This window comes from Lutzomyia longipalpis, chromosome 1, assembly GCF_024334085.1.
Source record: "Lutzomyia longipalpis isolate SR_M1_2022 chromosome 1, ASM2433408v1".
NCBI lineage: Eukaryota > Metazoa > Arthropoda > Insecta > Diptera > Psychodidae > Lutzomyia > Lutzomyia longipalpis.
This window is the reverse complement of record NC_074707.1, coordinates 2,111,595-2,126,935: the sequence shown is the minus strand read 5'-3', so window position 1 is coordinate 2,126,935 and position 15,341 is coordinate 2,111,595. Positions and strand designations below refer to the sequence as shown.

At 33.0% G+C, this 15,341-nt stretch overlaps 2 protein-coding genes across 8 annotated transcripts in view; one reads left to right on the top strand and one right to left on the bottom strand.

The window, feature by feature from the left end:
- Nucleotides 1-12,073, top strand: part of LOC129786455 (innexin shaking-B) — a 57,514-nt gene extending 45,441 nt beyond the window's left edge. For all 7 annotated transcript variants that reach the window (XM_055821502.1, XM_055821503.1, XM_055821504.1 and 4 more), the window contains 4 exons: nt 6,592-6,811; nt 7,376-7,542; nt 8,292-8,470; nt 8,556-12,073. In XM_055821502.1, the coding sequence (XP_055677477.1) occupies nt 6,592-6,811; nt 7,376-7,542; nt 8,292-8,470; nt 8,556-8,748 (759 nt within the window). In that variant the 3' untranslated portion in view covers nt 8,749-12,073. The remainder of the gene's footprint in view (nt 1-6,591; nt 6,812-7,375; nt 7,543-8,291; nt 8,471-8,555) is intronic.
- A 1,357-nt stretch (nt 12,074-13,430) lies between these two features.
- Nucleotides 13,431-14,980, bottom strand: LOC129786494 (solute carrier family 35 member G1). Its single transcript, XM_055821575.1, has 3 exons — nt 14,828-14,980; nt 14,526-14,758; nt 13,431-14,455 (listed from the first exon to the last, which is right to left on the bottom strand). Exons 2-3 carry the CDS (start codon nt 14,726-14,728, stop codon nt 13,615-13,617), a joined length of 1,044 nt encoding a protein of 347 aa, XP_055677550.1. The 5' UTR covers nt 14,729-14,758; nt 14,828-14,980; the 3' UTR covers nt 13,431-13,614.
- Between the last annotated feature and the right edge of the window lie 361 nt (nt 14,981-15,341).

Sequence of the window (15,341 nt, the reverse complement as noted above, 5' to 3'; positions counted from 1 at the left end):
TCATTATTTTCTGCGGGGAAATTGATGTAATTTATGCTCACAGTTTCTGCGGCCATTCATTCTTCATGTTGTTGCAACAATAGAGTTTTCCGAGTGAAAAATGACCCCCCGACAACCTGCATTATGCACATATTGTACACCCAAGCCATTGCACAGATTTTCGCATAAAAACCCTCTCGCTGGAGATTATGGATCATCCTGATTTTTTTTTTCATACCAAAATCTATATATAGTCAAATTCCCCATGGGAATCAAAATTATTATATGAGAGCAAACATCTGTATAATCGGCATTCCAACCCGCGATAATTTCTCTCATGACTGATTTATCCCGAGTCTGTGAGTAAGATTTATTATTTATCTCTCATAGATCAAGGGGATGAATTGCTACCGAAAAAAAAAGATTGTATTGACCAGGCCATGTTCAAAATTTAGGTCGATTTACGTTCAAATTTTCATACACCCCTAAAACTTTTGAGATGCCACAAATAAATAACAAAAAAGCTCCATTAATTGTTTATTCAGCAATTTTATTGAGCAAAGATTTTTTTTTTCGCAAAAGAATTTATGATATTTGCTAAATAATTCAATGAAATAATTTTATTTGAGATTCTGGTAACATTTAGAATTTTTTGGGGCATTTTGCCTTAAATATTAAAAAAAAATGAAAATTGAAAAACAAAGAAGAAAATTCCGCTTGAAAAATAACAAAAATTCAATACACTGAAACACCCTATATTGCAAAAGAACATATTAAAGCAGTCTCACGCATTATTTTTTCCGGCAGCAAATTGTGGAGAAATATGCGCGCGTCTTTTGTGTGTTGCCAATGAATTATTTTCTTTTCAAACATTGCGATGATTGACCCCTTCGTTTGAAAAAGTTTTCCTCACTTGCACGCGAGATAAACGTGCGTGGCTCTTTAGGGATAAATTTTCGTTTAATTTTTGTTTTTAAACTGAGCGGAAATCCACCATGATCCACCTTGTCTACTTAACCCCAACCTACGCTCGAATTTAGCCATAATTTATGATATCTTGCTCGATGGAGATGATCCACACGAAAAAGAAATGGTATTAATAAATCGTTTTGAGACCATTTGGTGTGTCAGCAAATTAACAGTGTGGCAGCATCATGTTGTTTAACATGATCATCAACCACGTTGATTGATCTTGGGATTGGAGGAGGGGGATGGGGGCTATCAAAGCTGACTCTTATAATGTGGGGGGATCTCTCCATTTTGCCATTTGATGCGTTTATCATCTTGCTGATCGAAAGAGATACTTAATTTATTATATATAAAAAAAAACACAGAAGGAAACTCTGAGGAAATGGCAGACATTTGGCGCCCCAAAATTCTCAATTTTCATGCCATGAACTCTCAAATTGCATAAAATAGAAAGGAAATCTCGCACATTGAGAATTGTATGGCATGAGGGCAAGTGTGTGGTGGTTTTTTTCTTCATGGAAAATGTGCGATGAGTTGGAGAAATCCTCTGCAGAAGTCACGCGAGGAAATTGTGAAGCATAAAATGATATTCTTATTATTTTTAGAATTTCAAACCCACAGAACTCTCATCGCAATGTGCACATTGAGAAGTTTTGAAATCCGACGATCACGATCGACTCATATGTTCTCTTTCAAGTGTGAAAGTTTTTCTCTTTCTCTCCACGTCGCTCTGTGAGAAAAGCTTTTCCACCACCACGTTTTCCACTAAATGAATGTAACTTTCACACACGAAATCAATCACGAGATGTATATAAAAAAAAGAAAAAAGAGAGAGGCCATCACAGGAGAAAGTTTTAAAGAATTGTTCTTTTCTTTTATTTCTTTTGTATATTTTTGGAAATGTATATTTTTGCTGGATACGCTGACCATTTGGTGAATGAATACTTTTTTTTATTATTTAAAAATTAAATGCTTTAACGGAAATATGTAGGGGTTGAAAAATCTTAAAAAAATTAGGGGTAATTTTGCTGAATTTTCATTCCACGTCGATTTTAATTTTCGCATTTTTTTGTATCTCTCAACTTTCAAAGAAATATTTTTCTAAAACCTTAAACCATTTGAATCCTTGATCTTATTTTCCAAGGGGAATTTTTCTGATTAAAAATGTTTGGATATTCGTATTGCTTCTCGATTATTCCGAATATTTAGGGAAAATGCAGAGAATAAAAAAAACGGTACACAAAAGTTGTTCCGAAAGCCAAAAACATGTAAAATATGAGGAACATTGAGATTTTTGAACTAAAACCGAGGTAAGAAATTAAATTGACAGAAAACTGGAAAAGTATAGAAATATTCGGAATAAATGAATAATAAATTACCAGATAAACGCCCCTTGACTTTTTCATTAAGAAAAATTAGCAAATCCTTCTCAGTTTCTCTAAAAGAATAATTTCTTTGTTAAATCAAAATGCTTCTTTAAATTCTTTGAAATGGATTGTTTGTAATCATCCTACCAGGAAGACTAAAAAAATTATTTCCCAGGAAATGCTCACTCCCACCTTCTCCTGAAAATTCTAAAAATACAAAATCTTATGCATTCTTATTTTTATGTCAGATAATAGAATCTAAATTCAAGCACGATTAAAATATAAAATTGCGATCTCCCTCTCAGGATTGGTGGTACAAAATGGTGTGTAAAGCACTCTGTCAGTGCTTAATTAATTTGCATCCATAAAATTTAGTCATTTCTTGTAAATTATTATTATCTGCGGTTAAAATTTAATACTATATGTACATTTTCATGTGCGAGTTTAATTAAAAAATCATGACTGTTTATTTATTGTTTATGAGAATCACCCAGACGCAGTATAATGCGTTTCATCATACAATGTCGCCATTTTTTCATGTTTTTTTTTTCATGTTTATTTATGTGCAATGCATACGATACAAAACTGCAATACAACATTATTCAATTACACGCCCCCTTTCCAGCCTGGATAGGATTTTTTTCTCAAAGAAAATTCCATAAAAAAGGCTTGAATTTTTTTGGTTCAACATCTGCTGCATGATGTTTGTGATTGTGCGGTGTGCGAGCGGTTTGCGCAACGTTTTAAGGAGAAATGTTGTGTTATATAGAGCTTCGGCTCTTGGATTCTGCCCACAAAATGTGCCTCAGCGGTTATCCATGCAACCGCTGCACTCCATAAAATTATATTATTATATTTAGCCACTATTTTTAGCCAGACTTTTTGTCCACCATCCACCATTGAGGGGCATCCGTGCCACAGCAGATTTATGCACTTTCCCCAATGCCTTCCACACAGCGCCATTCCCTCAGGGAAGAGGGGCCTTTGGTGCTCCTGCAGCCGTGATTCTGCAGAAAATCATACGAGACATTATATACAATCGAAGAATTCAATTATAACTTTAATGCTGACGGTGATTTATAAATATGCTTTAGTGGGGATTTTTCCTCCTCTTTCGTGTTTTCCGTGCGCGCCTTCCCTCCCTCCTTTCCGCGTAGTACTACGTCACTATTAATTCCCCATATTTCTTTCCATAATTTCCTCAAAAATGCATCTCTTTGGCTTCTTCAAGAAAATCTACAGAATTTTCCCCACGGGGGAAAGAATGAAGAAAAACTTCACATATGTGAGAAAATTTTATGCTCCACCCAAATTCGTGCCTGGAATCGCGCGGTGTAATTGAAATTATAAAAATAATTTAAAAATAAACCCCAAAATTAGCTCAGCAAGTGTTTTTGTTTAGCTTTTTTTTTCTTCTCCAATTCTCTTTCACCCAGCAAAAGTTTTTGATTTTCTCCACCCCCCGTTCCCCCTCCCCCCCCCCCCCTTCATTTGCGAAGAAACGAACAAGTTTCACATCTTGGCGCTCACCCACATTTCAACACAAATCTTTTATTTTCAACAATAAAAGAGTTTTTCCTATTTCCCAATAGAAATACATTTGCAAACTGAGGAGCATACAAACTTATGTACATATGTATGCTTTTCTCTGTGTATGCAGAGAGTAATGGTTATGTATTTTCTCCCGAGGAACCCTCCTCATACACCTGTCTCACTTAGGAGGAAATATTGAAATTTGCAGTTGGGAGCCAAAAATAGAATCAACGATTGTTTGTAATAAAGTTTCTTCTCACAGATGAAGATAGAGGGAAACAAATTGCACAAACATTCGACACTTTTTCCCACTAAAGTGCATAAAAGATGCACAGCCAAGTTATTAATTTATTTTCTCCAACACTATTTTTACTTCTTTTTTCTTTATTTAATTTAGGGGAATTAGGCGCTATTTGAGTCATTTTTGGTGTGAATGTTTTTTTCCGGAATTGTGGAAAATTGTTGAATTATGCTAACGATGATTTTGACTATAAATCCTTGCATTAAGCCTAAAGAATTCTTATTCTTTTTCAATTGTGAGTATACTGACTATTTTCTTGTTGTGTAACCTATCCCTAGTTTCTCCTATATAGAGAAAGCTGCTCAATAAATCAATTAGAAATTTAAAAATAATTCTCAAAAGCTTAGAAAGTTTTTTTTTAAATGAAAATTCAATATTCAGCCACGAATTTCCAATGCAATTAATTTCCCACGGATTTTAGGAATTTTTTTTTGGGGGATTTTTTGTTAATATTATCACATAGCTCGAGGTTGAATTTCCAACACACAAAAATTTGTTTATAGTGCTCAAGAGCCCACATTTTATCTGATCTCAGCTTAAATAACGTAAATATTAATAAAGACATGCTTTCATTCTTGGATTTAGTTTCTTACTTCAGAGTAAAATAAATTTTTGGATAATTTGTCAAAAAAGCACAAATGACTGTGAGACAGAAAAAAAGACGATCCTCCCACGCGACAGACGATATTTTTCAGTTAATCTAATTATTTTAGTGAAAATCTCTTCAATTTAGCGGTTATTTGCCTTACGAAGCACGTTTGGTTTCCATCAAGCTCTTTTTTTCTCAATTTTTTTCTTCCGGGAAGGAATCTGATATCACTTTTAAGCTGCTCTGTGACTAAAAACCCACAAAATAATATAAACTGTCGTCTATATTTCAGTGGAGCTCTAAATCATTTCTGAAATGAATAGAAGAAACATTTTGCGAGACAATATTGCTTCTTAAATTGAGGAAAGATAAACTTTTCATCTAAATATCTCCTTTTTGTTATTCTACCACAACAATCCAAATATAATTCCCCTCTGGGTGAGTTCGTAAATCATCCATATGAATATAACACGCTTAAATGGAACAAGTTAAGCTTTTAGATTTGATTTGTTTTTCTCTAAAGAAAATAAATGCATTTTTTTGCAAAGAAAAATCTGCAGGATTGAGAAAAAATGCAAACACTAAAAGAAAATTAATTCGACAAAAAAATCGAATGAAAAATATTAAGGAAAAATGCAAGATGACAAAGAATTTATGGGGAAGATGGAATTCCAAGGAGGAAATCGCTTTCGCTTCGAGTTTTGAAACTTTTTTTTTTCGCTCAACATTCACATTTCCAAACGGATTTCTTCTAAAGAGAATTCCATGCTGTCGCAATTCTTCTATACTTCTCTCATTTACCACACCATGAATTTCACCGCATAGGAGGAGAAAATGTTATTAAATTTATAAATATTGCGCAATTTATGCATTCAAATGAAATAATTCCTGATAAATTGAATATATGTAATGATCCTAATTTTCTTAAGAGAAAAGAAAAAGCTTTAACCACATATTTCTTCCACTATATATGTTTATATTATCCACGTTCTGTGCAGCACACACCGTTCAATTGGTTATGAAACAAGATATGCACATTATAACGACCATAAATTCCATGTGGAGGGTATTCCTCCTGTTCTACATAACAACCAAATGGGAGAATGTTGATATTTCTTTCGCGGTGGGCTAGAGAAATCCAAAAAGCCACACGCGGCTGATCTATGACGAAAAAGAAGTACAAAAGAAATAATTTTGTGTATATACGTGAAAGCGTGTAAAATCTCCATAAAATTTAAATAATTATCCACAAAACTGGATTAATATTTCACTTATGAACATAAAATTATTAACAATTTGTTTATAATTGCTATGTAGAGTGCCAAGGTTGAATATATGGCAAAAGTACATATCTATACCTACCTACAATGTATCTACATAATGCAAATAAGTCAAAAAAAAATTTTCATTTGATGAAAAGTGAAATTGTCTTAAGAATAGCCACACAATTTCCCTTTCTTTTGTAAAATCTCCCACACAAAGACAATAAAGGCTCAATGCCCGTGAAGTTGAGCTTTTTTTGCGTGTGTAAACTTTTGGCATCACACACCGCATAAATACATATTGAGGAAATCATTCGAAAGTTTTGTGGCGAAGACAATTAAATGAGGTCAATGAATTTTCTCCTCTGTGTATGACCATTGACTCTTTCGGGGGGTAATTTCCACTGTGAGAGGAAAATTGTGAAATTTACGACCGGTCGAATTTCCACATTTGTATTTTTTTCTCCCGCATATTCTTCTCCAATCGAAAACAAATTAGTGAATAAATTAGCAGAAATTCCCATATCGTCTTGAGATTATTTACAAACATGACATGATGTTGAAGAAAAATGTGCTTTATGTTTTTTTCAGGCTATCCTGTTTTATACACCACGATGGCTTTGGAAATCGTGGGAGGGTGGCAAAATACACGCTCTAATGATGGACCTAGATATTGGGATCTGCTCAGAAATTGAGAAGAAGCAGAAGAAGAAGCTCCTTATCGACTACCTGTGGGACAATTTGCGTTATCACAACTGGTGGGCGTATCGATACTTCCTCTGCGAACTGTTAGCTCTAATTAATGTCATAGGTGAGATTTTCAAGATGTTCTTCCTCTCTTGGTGCTCCTATGTTTTTTCTCTTATCCACTTTTGCACTAAATATTCTCCTACATATTATGTATGTTCACCTAACATAAATTTCCCATTTGCCGTCATCAATAAATTAACATTTTTTGCGGCCTAGTTTATTTTTTTCACTGAATATTACGAAAGTTTTAGTCCAATGAGATTGGAGCTGATGGATTTCCTTTTATAGATAATGATTTTCCAATTTTATGACAAATAATTAACATAAGATTCTATTGATTCTTGATTCTTTTTTTTATTCTTTTAGAAGATTTCTTTTAATTAGCAGTATTTTGTCTTTAATTTCTTTTTTATAAATTCTTATGGTTTAACAGCTCACAATCAGCAAAACTTTTCAAACACAGTGGAGTAGTCAGAAAACTTTTTAACAGTGTGCTTTTATAAAAAAAAAAGAATTTTTTTGATTGAAAGAATGCTTAGAATATACTAAAAATTATATCTAGTTAAATTCAACTTTGAATTAATTTTCTCTCTCTTTTTTCTTCTTTTTCTTCCTCATGGTGCAGGACAAATGTTTTTAATGAACAAATTCTTCGATGGAGAATTTTTAAAATTTGGCATAGAGGTGATAGCTCATATGCAAGAAGATCAGGAGGATCGTGTAGATCCCATGATCTATATCTTTCCACGTATGACCAAATGTACATTTTATAAATACGGCAGCGGCGGTGAGGTGAGTAATAATTTGAGTAATTCTCTCAACAATCATCTAATTCACTTCAAGGAACAATTAAAATACTTTTCTACCCACTTTTGCATACAGAAATCATCATTCACTTTTTGCATATACACCGACCATGACTCACTTCTTAATTCCCTCCCTCCCCCCTCCCCTTTCACAACAAAATTGTGTCTGATATTTTTGTCTATATGCACTTGTAATATTTTTTATATACACTACCCGCAAAAAGTTTCTCGGCAAGACTAAAATGGGGATATTTTTGAAGGCAAAATTCAATTGGCTATATCTCTGGCTGTGATCAACCGATTTTAAAAAGTTTACCAGTTTTGGAAAGGTAAATTTCTCACCTTTCCAAAACATGTAAATTTTTGAAAATCGGTCAACTCGGTAATTTTTGGCAGCCATTTTGGTAAACCTAGGCGGAAGATACTCTTTGCAACATTTCACAAATTTTCCTTTTAACCCCTTGCAAATTGGCCGCTAATGCACCGATTTTGACAAATAGACTATCGTTGGAAAGGTAATTTAATTGCCTTTCTAAATCTGATAAATTTATGAAAATCGCTTAACCACAGCCGGAGATATAGCCACTTGAAATTTACCTTAAAAAATACCCCATTTTAGTCTTGCTTGGAAACTTTTCGCGGGTAGTGTATATATGTACGTACAGAGTATATAATGCTATAAATAATTTTTAAAATATTTTCTCTCTTTTTTCTTCCCTATGTATTTTCATAAAGGTGGAAAAACACGATGCAATTTGCATATTACCCTTGAATGTGGTCAATGAGAAAATATATATTTTTCTCTGGTTTTGGTTCATCATTCTCACAATTCTCACCACGCTGACCCTCATCTATCGTGTGGTGATCATTTTTTCACCCAGAATGCGTGTTTATTTACTACGACTACGATTTAGGTAAATTAATAAAATAAATCTTGGCAAAATGGTCAATGAAGACTGACCCAAGGATGATTTTTTTTGGTCTATTGCCTTCACGTAGGTTAGTTCGCCGGGATGCCATTGAAACAATTGTGAGACGCTCAAAGATGGGCGATTGGTTCCTTCTGTACATGTTGGGAGAAAATATAGACACACTTATCTTTCGTGACATCATGCAGGATCTTTCCACGCGTCTTGGTCACAATCAACACCATCGAGTGCCCGGCATCAAGGGTGAGATCCAGGATGCGTGATACTGGGAGTAGCCGTCGCCATTGCGACGCGCACCTTCAGCATTCTTCCATTGCGCGCTGTGTGTATAGGCACCACATTCGATTTCTTATATTATATATTATCTATATACCTATATATTGTATTTATCGAACTAAACTATATATATTATATACATAATCCGAAATCCCTATAAGACATTTAAGACGATATAGAGAGGAATTAAATTACATATATACATATAGCTCGGGAGGGACAGAAAGAATACATCATCATCTTCTAAGAAAAAAACAAAACCAAAACCTTGCGACGCCAAACAAATGAAGAAAAAAAATCCTTTGTACAGTGTTCATGGAGATTTAGGAGCCGTGCAGTCACCGCCGTCCAGAAGAGCTCGTCACACTCTGAATTGACACACACACACACACACACATTCAAGAAGAAAATGCAAAAAGAAAGTTTAAGAAAAAAGGGAAATAAAGTTAATCAATTAACATTCAATAGGTAAAGAAAAGGAATCGTATACAAAAAAATATTTGAGAAATGCAATTGATTTAATATCAGGATTCTTCTGCCGTCAATGTCTTCTATAAATCAATTTAAACTGCCAATTTATTCTTAATAAATAAATTGTTGATTTTTAGTCTTTGATTGAAAGTTACTGCCACTTTTGAAAAATATTCCAAAGTGTTCATTTTTTTTTTGTAAAATATCTTGACGAATTTCTTACGATTATTTTCTTTTAATTGTTAAAATTATCAAGAGATTAATCAGTAAAAAAATAATTTCTAGAGTTTCCATAGGACTATTGATTATGAAGTTTAGAATTTTCTGCATTATCTTGTAACTATAGAGGAGACGATTGGGTGGAGTTGATCACCTTTGATTAGAAAGAGATAAGGCAACTTTTTTTAAGAGAAAGAAATCTTAAATTATTAATTCTAAAAAAGTATTTAACTTGACCCTACTCTCCAGTTCGAGAAATGCACAGAATATTGGTATTTAACATCATATTCAGGTCAGAACTTAGAAAAAAAATATTTCTACTTGGCAGCAAATAATCAAAATTATATTTAGTTTCAAATAAAATTTTATTAAATGTAATAAAAAAAACTCAATTCTATGAAATTGTAGAATAAATTTAAATATTATTTTTCACAATGAAATAATTTTAATAAAAAAAATGATAATAAAAATAATAAAAAAAAAGATTTAAATGCTTTTCAAAGTTTGAAAAAAAAACTGATTTGATTTACATTTTCTAACTTAATATGTTTTTCTTATTATTGATTTTTTTTTCTATTTTATTTATTTTTTAATTAAACTTTCTTTTCATACAAAAACATTATTTTTCCTCCATCTTTCCTAAAGAAAGTTAAAATATATAAATAATGCGATTAGCATTCTTAGGGATCACATAGTTGAAAAAACTGAGATATTATGTAGTCTTAGAAATTAAAGTGTTCTTTAGTAAAAAGAAAAAAAAATAAATAAATAAAAATAAAAATGGTGCGATAAAAACATTTAAGTAACTTGTTAAAAAAATAAATAAAAATAAATCCAATCAGTTGCATTTCTCAAATATAATGTAACGTCAAACTAACTCACAAATGAGTTTAAGAATACCTACGTTGACACACAAATCACCAAACACCTCACGATATGTTAGTTAAAATTTATTGATATCATTTAAGGAATAAAAAAAAATAGTTTAAACAATTACCAAAGTGCAACAACTGCCATTCAAGATATTCATTAAAAAAATATCTTCTAAATAAATTATAAATAATAAGATAAATTAAATTGTATTGTAATCTAATATCAAAAAAAAAATTAAAGAAAGAAAAAAAGAAAAATGAAAAGGTGGAATAAATTAATATTTAAGTAATGACGAATCGTAGAAATTATTCTTATTCTTATAGGTAAATCAATTAATAAATTATTTTTACTCTGATCTCTATTAGTTTTTTAGTAAATATACCATAAAACTTGCATTGTAAATCAATTTAAGCAGTTACTTGTGTTTTAACTATATGTAACTTCCGACGAAGAAGAAAAGTAAACAACAAAAAAAAATGAAAAACGATTTATATACATATTTATCGTCTCAATTATTTAATCCATTTTAGATAAATGAGCAACAAAACAATACAAGTTAGCAAAAAGAAAATAATGAAAACAAACAAATGGAAATAAGAAAGGAAAATCTGAAGAAAAAATGGCTAGGAAAACTGCGGTGGAGTGTTCGTATCGTAGCGCAAGAAAAAATGAATCTTATAGGAACAATTTTTCGAAGAGAACAACAGAATATTTACTCAAGTCAAAGAATGAATTCTCATTGCAATGTTATATTCTTCTTTCACCAAAAGTGCTACTTAACAAATTGTCATAAAAAAGGAGGATAAAAATGAAAAAAAAAATCCACAAAACATGGCTATAATGAAGATATTTAAATATATAGTTAATTGCACATAATTCGAAAATTTATAATGAAAAAAAAAGAAGCAATACGATTTGCAATGAATTACCTTCAACATTAGTTACCTATTTTATTGTTTTATAGGCGAAGAAGAAAACTTAAGAAAAATGGAGAAAATAGTACGATAATAAGGAAATGAAAAAAAAAAATAACTATTCTAACTAAATATAGGACAAGAAAAAAAGTGAGAGAAAATAAGAAAATCAATGCTCGATTGCATCCTAAAGACACCAAGAATGAGATAAATAAAATTAAAGAAAAAAAAATGATTTTTTAACATTATCAAATAGACTAGTTATCACGTAAAAGAAAATCAAATAATTTTTATATAATCCATAAGGAAAAATGCACCCTAAATAAAAAAAAGAAAAGGAACTACCAAAAAATCCAAATAAGAAAATTTACGGAACAAGTTATACATACATAGAAAATAATCGAGGAATTGTTGAGAGGAAAATTAATTTTAAGTTGTGTAAAAAAAAGCAGTAAAAAATATCTTCCCCTCCTCTACTTCCTAATTAAAAGAAAAAACTTAAGTAAGAATGATGAAAAATCACCCAATTTATCAAAAATGAAAATGAAAACCCAACCACTCAAAAAAAAAACACTACACAATTTCTTATATCTTTATTATCTCGCCACATTTATAAAAGACGTCCTTCGAAGAGAAAAAATGATGAAAAGTACTTAATTATAATCATTAAATAGAATGAATTACCAATTATTATATAGATGAAAAAAAAACAAATAGATAATAAAATTTTTAAATGACGATGCGCAACTTGATTCGAGATCACACATTTCAGCAATAAATAAAATGAGAAAAGAATGAAGAGGAATAAATATTCAAAATCATGCCTTTTTGTAAATTTGCACGTGCCTTTCTTATTCTCAATCTTTGTTCTTCATCCCCTTCCCGCTGTGGTTGTTTTCTTCTTTTATTTCTTTTTTTAGGAGTGAACGAGGCTGATTTTATCTATATTCTTACCTAAAACAACGTGAAAATCGGTATGAAGAATAATCAAAAATTAAAATCTCTGCCCAACGAACTACAAGCAGCAGAAAAATAAACAGATCTGGAAGAAAAAGGAGTCTATTCACAGTCATTCAATTCCTGGATAGCCACAAGGATAAATAAAATTTTGTAAAGTGCTAAAGGTATTAAAAAAGGACTCATATACACCTTTAATTTTCTTTACAAGAATCAGCTTAAGCATTTAACTAAAATCTTATATTAAGTTTCGCCAGAATATGCACAAGCCACGCCCACATTGTACTTCAATTTCCCTTTAACACTATCCATACAGGCTAGGCTCTAGAACCGCTAATATTTTCTATATATTTTTGATTTTATTTGAAACCTGAAGCATATGATTTACGAGCGATAGAGCACAATAGCAGTTTCTCATAACAATTTCTGATGTGACATTTCAATAGCTTTATTCGTTCTTCATCAGGTCTACAAAGTGTTAGAATTATGCTTAATAATTAATTTTAGAATTAATTTTAATGTTAGGATTTTGTGGGATATATAAAAATTTAATAATTCGAAAAATAAATGATGAGATAAGAAATTAATGAGAAAAATTAGTAGCACAATAGACCTTATGCTTTACGCGTCTTTAGAGAAAGAATGGCAACAATGGGGTGTAATTTTTGTTTTTTCTTTTGTAAATCTCTCCTAAATTTTCTCAGCTTCTTTCAGTATTAAAAAAAATAGAAGAATGCCTACAATATCGACTTTTCTTGAATATTTTTTAAGCCCAACAAAATTTTATTTCATGTGTAGGTATCTTCAAATGAAATCGTCACAGGAAAAATGTGCTATTCTTTTCTTCGAAAGAATCACAGCTAAAAGTGAATAGACTCCTTCATCTGTAAATTTATCTGATTTCGATATTATTGTCAATTATTCTTTCTCTAAAAAAAAGACAAAATTAAATAAAGGAAAATTATCAATTAAATAGTATAGTAATAAATTAAATTAATAGATTTTCTTAATTTTCTCAACTTTCCAAACTGAGTTTTCCCTTTAAAATCTTTAAATAAATTTTCTTTTCATCCTTTATTAAGGAACTGAACGACAATTAAGTGAATAATTCAGATTCTTAAGAATCAATACTCTTTGGAAAAGATAACTTCTCATTTTCAGGACAATTTCCCCCAAAGGATTTCATGCAAAATCAACCCTGAGAGACTCCCCCAAATGAACCAAGAAAATAAGAAAAATAAAAAATCATTTTATTTGGTATAAGAGATTTATTAATTCTTCTAGCTAATCTTTGGCGAATGAGTTTTGTGTTACGATTAAAAAAAATATCATTTTCTTGAGTCCAGAATGTGTGGGTGTGATACAATAAAATCGAAAGAAGAGCTAGAGAGAGAGTCCCGCTGCTTGAGGAGAGGTTCCCTATTCCAAAGCTAGCCACCTGAAACGTTGTCGCTTTGCGGAATCACGCGGAAGAGCGAGAACCCACTTCCGGAGTCCCGTGAGGATGACACAGCTAATGACGAGTAGAGCGCCAAGGAGGGAGTAGACGTTGGGTACTTCACGGAAGAAGATCACCTGCCAGATGAAGGCGAATACAATGTCGGCACTGCGGGCAATTGCTACGGGTCCAGCTTGTTCCATTTGCAGCGATAGTGTGAGGAGGATCTGTCCGAGGAAGCTGAAGAGTGCGAGCGCCACAACGAGAAGACGATCTGCCCCACAGGGTGGGAGGCAGGCTGAGCCAATTGTCCATGAGACGATTGTGGTGTAGATGAGCCCAAAGGCGCCAAAATTGGTCATAATAACGGAAAAATGGAGCCCCTTGAGGGCACGCAGGAGGACGTATGCATTAGCACCGAAGAGTGTGGATGAGAGTGCAGCCACGGGGCCCCAGAGATCGTAGCTGGTGCCATCTGGTACTTGACTATCCACGAGACTGGGTACGGTATCGCCGAAAATTGCAGGTGGACGTGTAATGAGAACCACCCCCAGGAGGGTGAGGAGGACAGTGATGATATGGAAGGTGCCACAGGGCTCCTTGAGGAAGAGTCTCGCAAAGATGGCCACGAAGACTGGTGTGGAAAAAATGATCACAGACGCATCGGCCAGAGGCATGTGACGGAATGCATAGAAGCTGAGCATGAGCCCCGTTGTGCCAACAAAGCACCTACACAGGAGAATTATTCGCTTCCCCTTTGGAAAAATCGGAGTCTGCTTCTGGATGACAATTGGGATGGTTGGCAAGAGGACCCCAACGAATCTAATAAAATTAAATATTCCCAAAAAGGATCTTTGAAATTTTGCAAAATAAGTAAATTTTCAGATTTTACCGGAATGACGCCAACTCCATGGGATTAATCTCAACCAATCCCTTGACAATCACTGAGCACAGTGAGAAGAAGAGAGACGAAAGGGTGGCCAGGAGTATCCCAAGGTATGGGCAGGAGCACCGAAAGATGGACATTAGACGTCTCCGGGAGTGCCTCAATGGACCACCGTCGACAAGTTGCTGCAACTCCAAATGTTCAGGCATCTTTGGTGATGTTTTCTCTATCAGCAAAACCTGAGCACGTAATTTACGTTTTACTTTGATAAAGCTCCCCTCCCACCGTCACTTGAATGAATCACAAACCTCAGAAGAGACATGATGGTAGTTGTGGACCCAGAAAACCTCTTCGGCGTCTCTCTAAGAATTTTCTTTAATTTTTCTTCCCTTCAAAGAACTTTCTGACACTTTCCTTCAGCCGCCGGGAGGGGCAATAATGATCCCCCCAGAGACTTCCAACAGACTTTTCCGGAACTACCAAAGGGCAAATTGCGCATGCGACTGTCCGAATGGGAAAGCTGAGATTGAAAAATCATCTGGCGGGATTTTCAAGTTTTCCCTTTCAACAAAATCTAAATTTTTAGTTCAATCAACTCGCTAGATTGATCGCGGACCTGAAAGGGTTAAAATGAAAATAAAACAATTTTTTTACTTCAATACTATATTTAAAGATTTCTCTCTAATTTTCTTCGGTGAAAGATTGTTCTCATAGATTGGTTCTCTTCTAAATTTCCATTTTTTTTTGTATTCTTTTGTGGACAACACAGATATTGGAGTAAATGGCATAAAACCTTGATAATTTGGCAAATTTTCTTCAGCA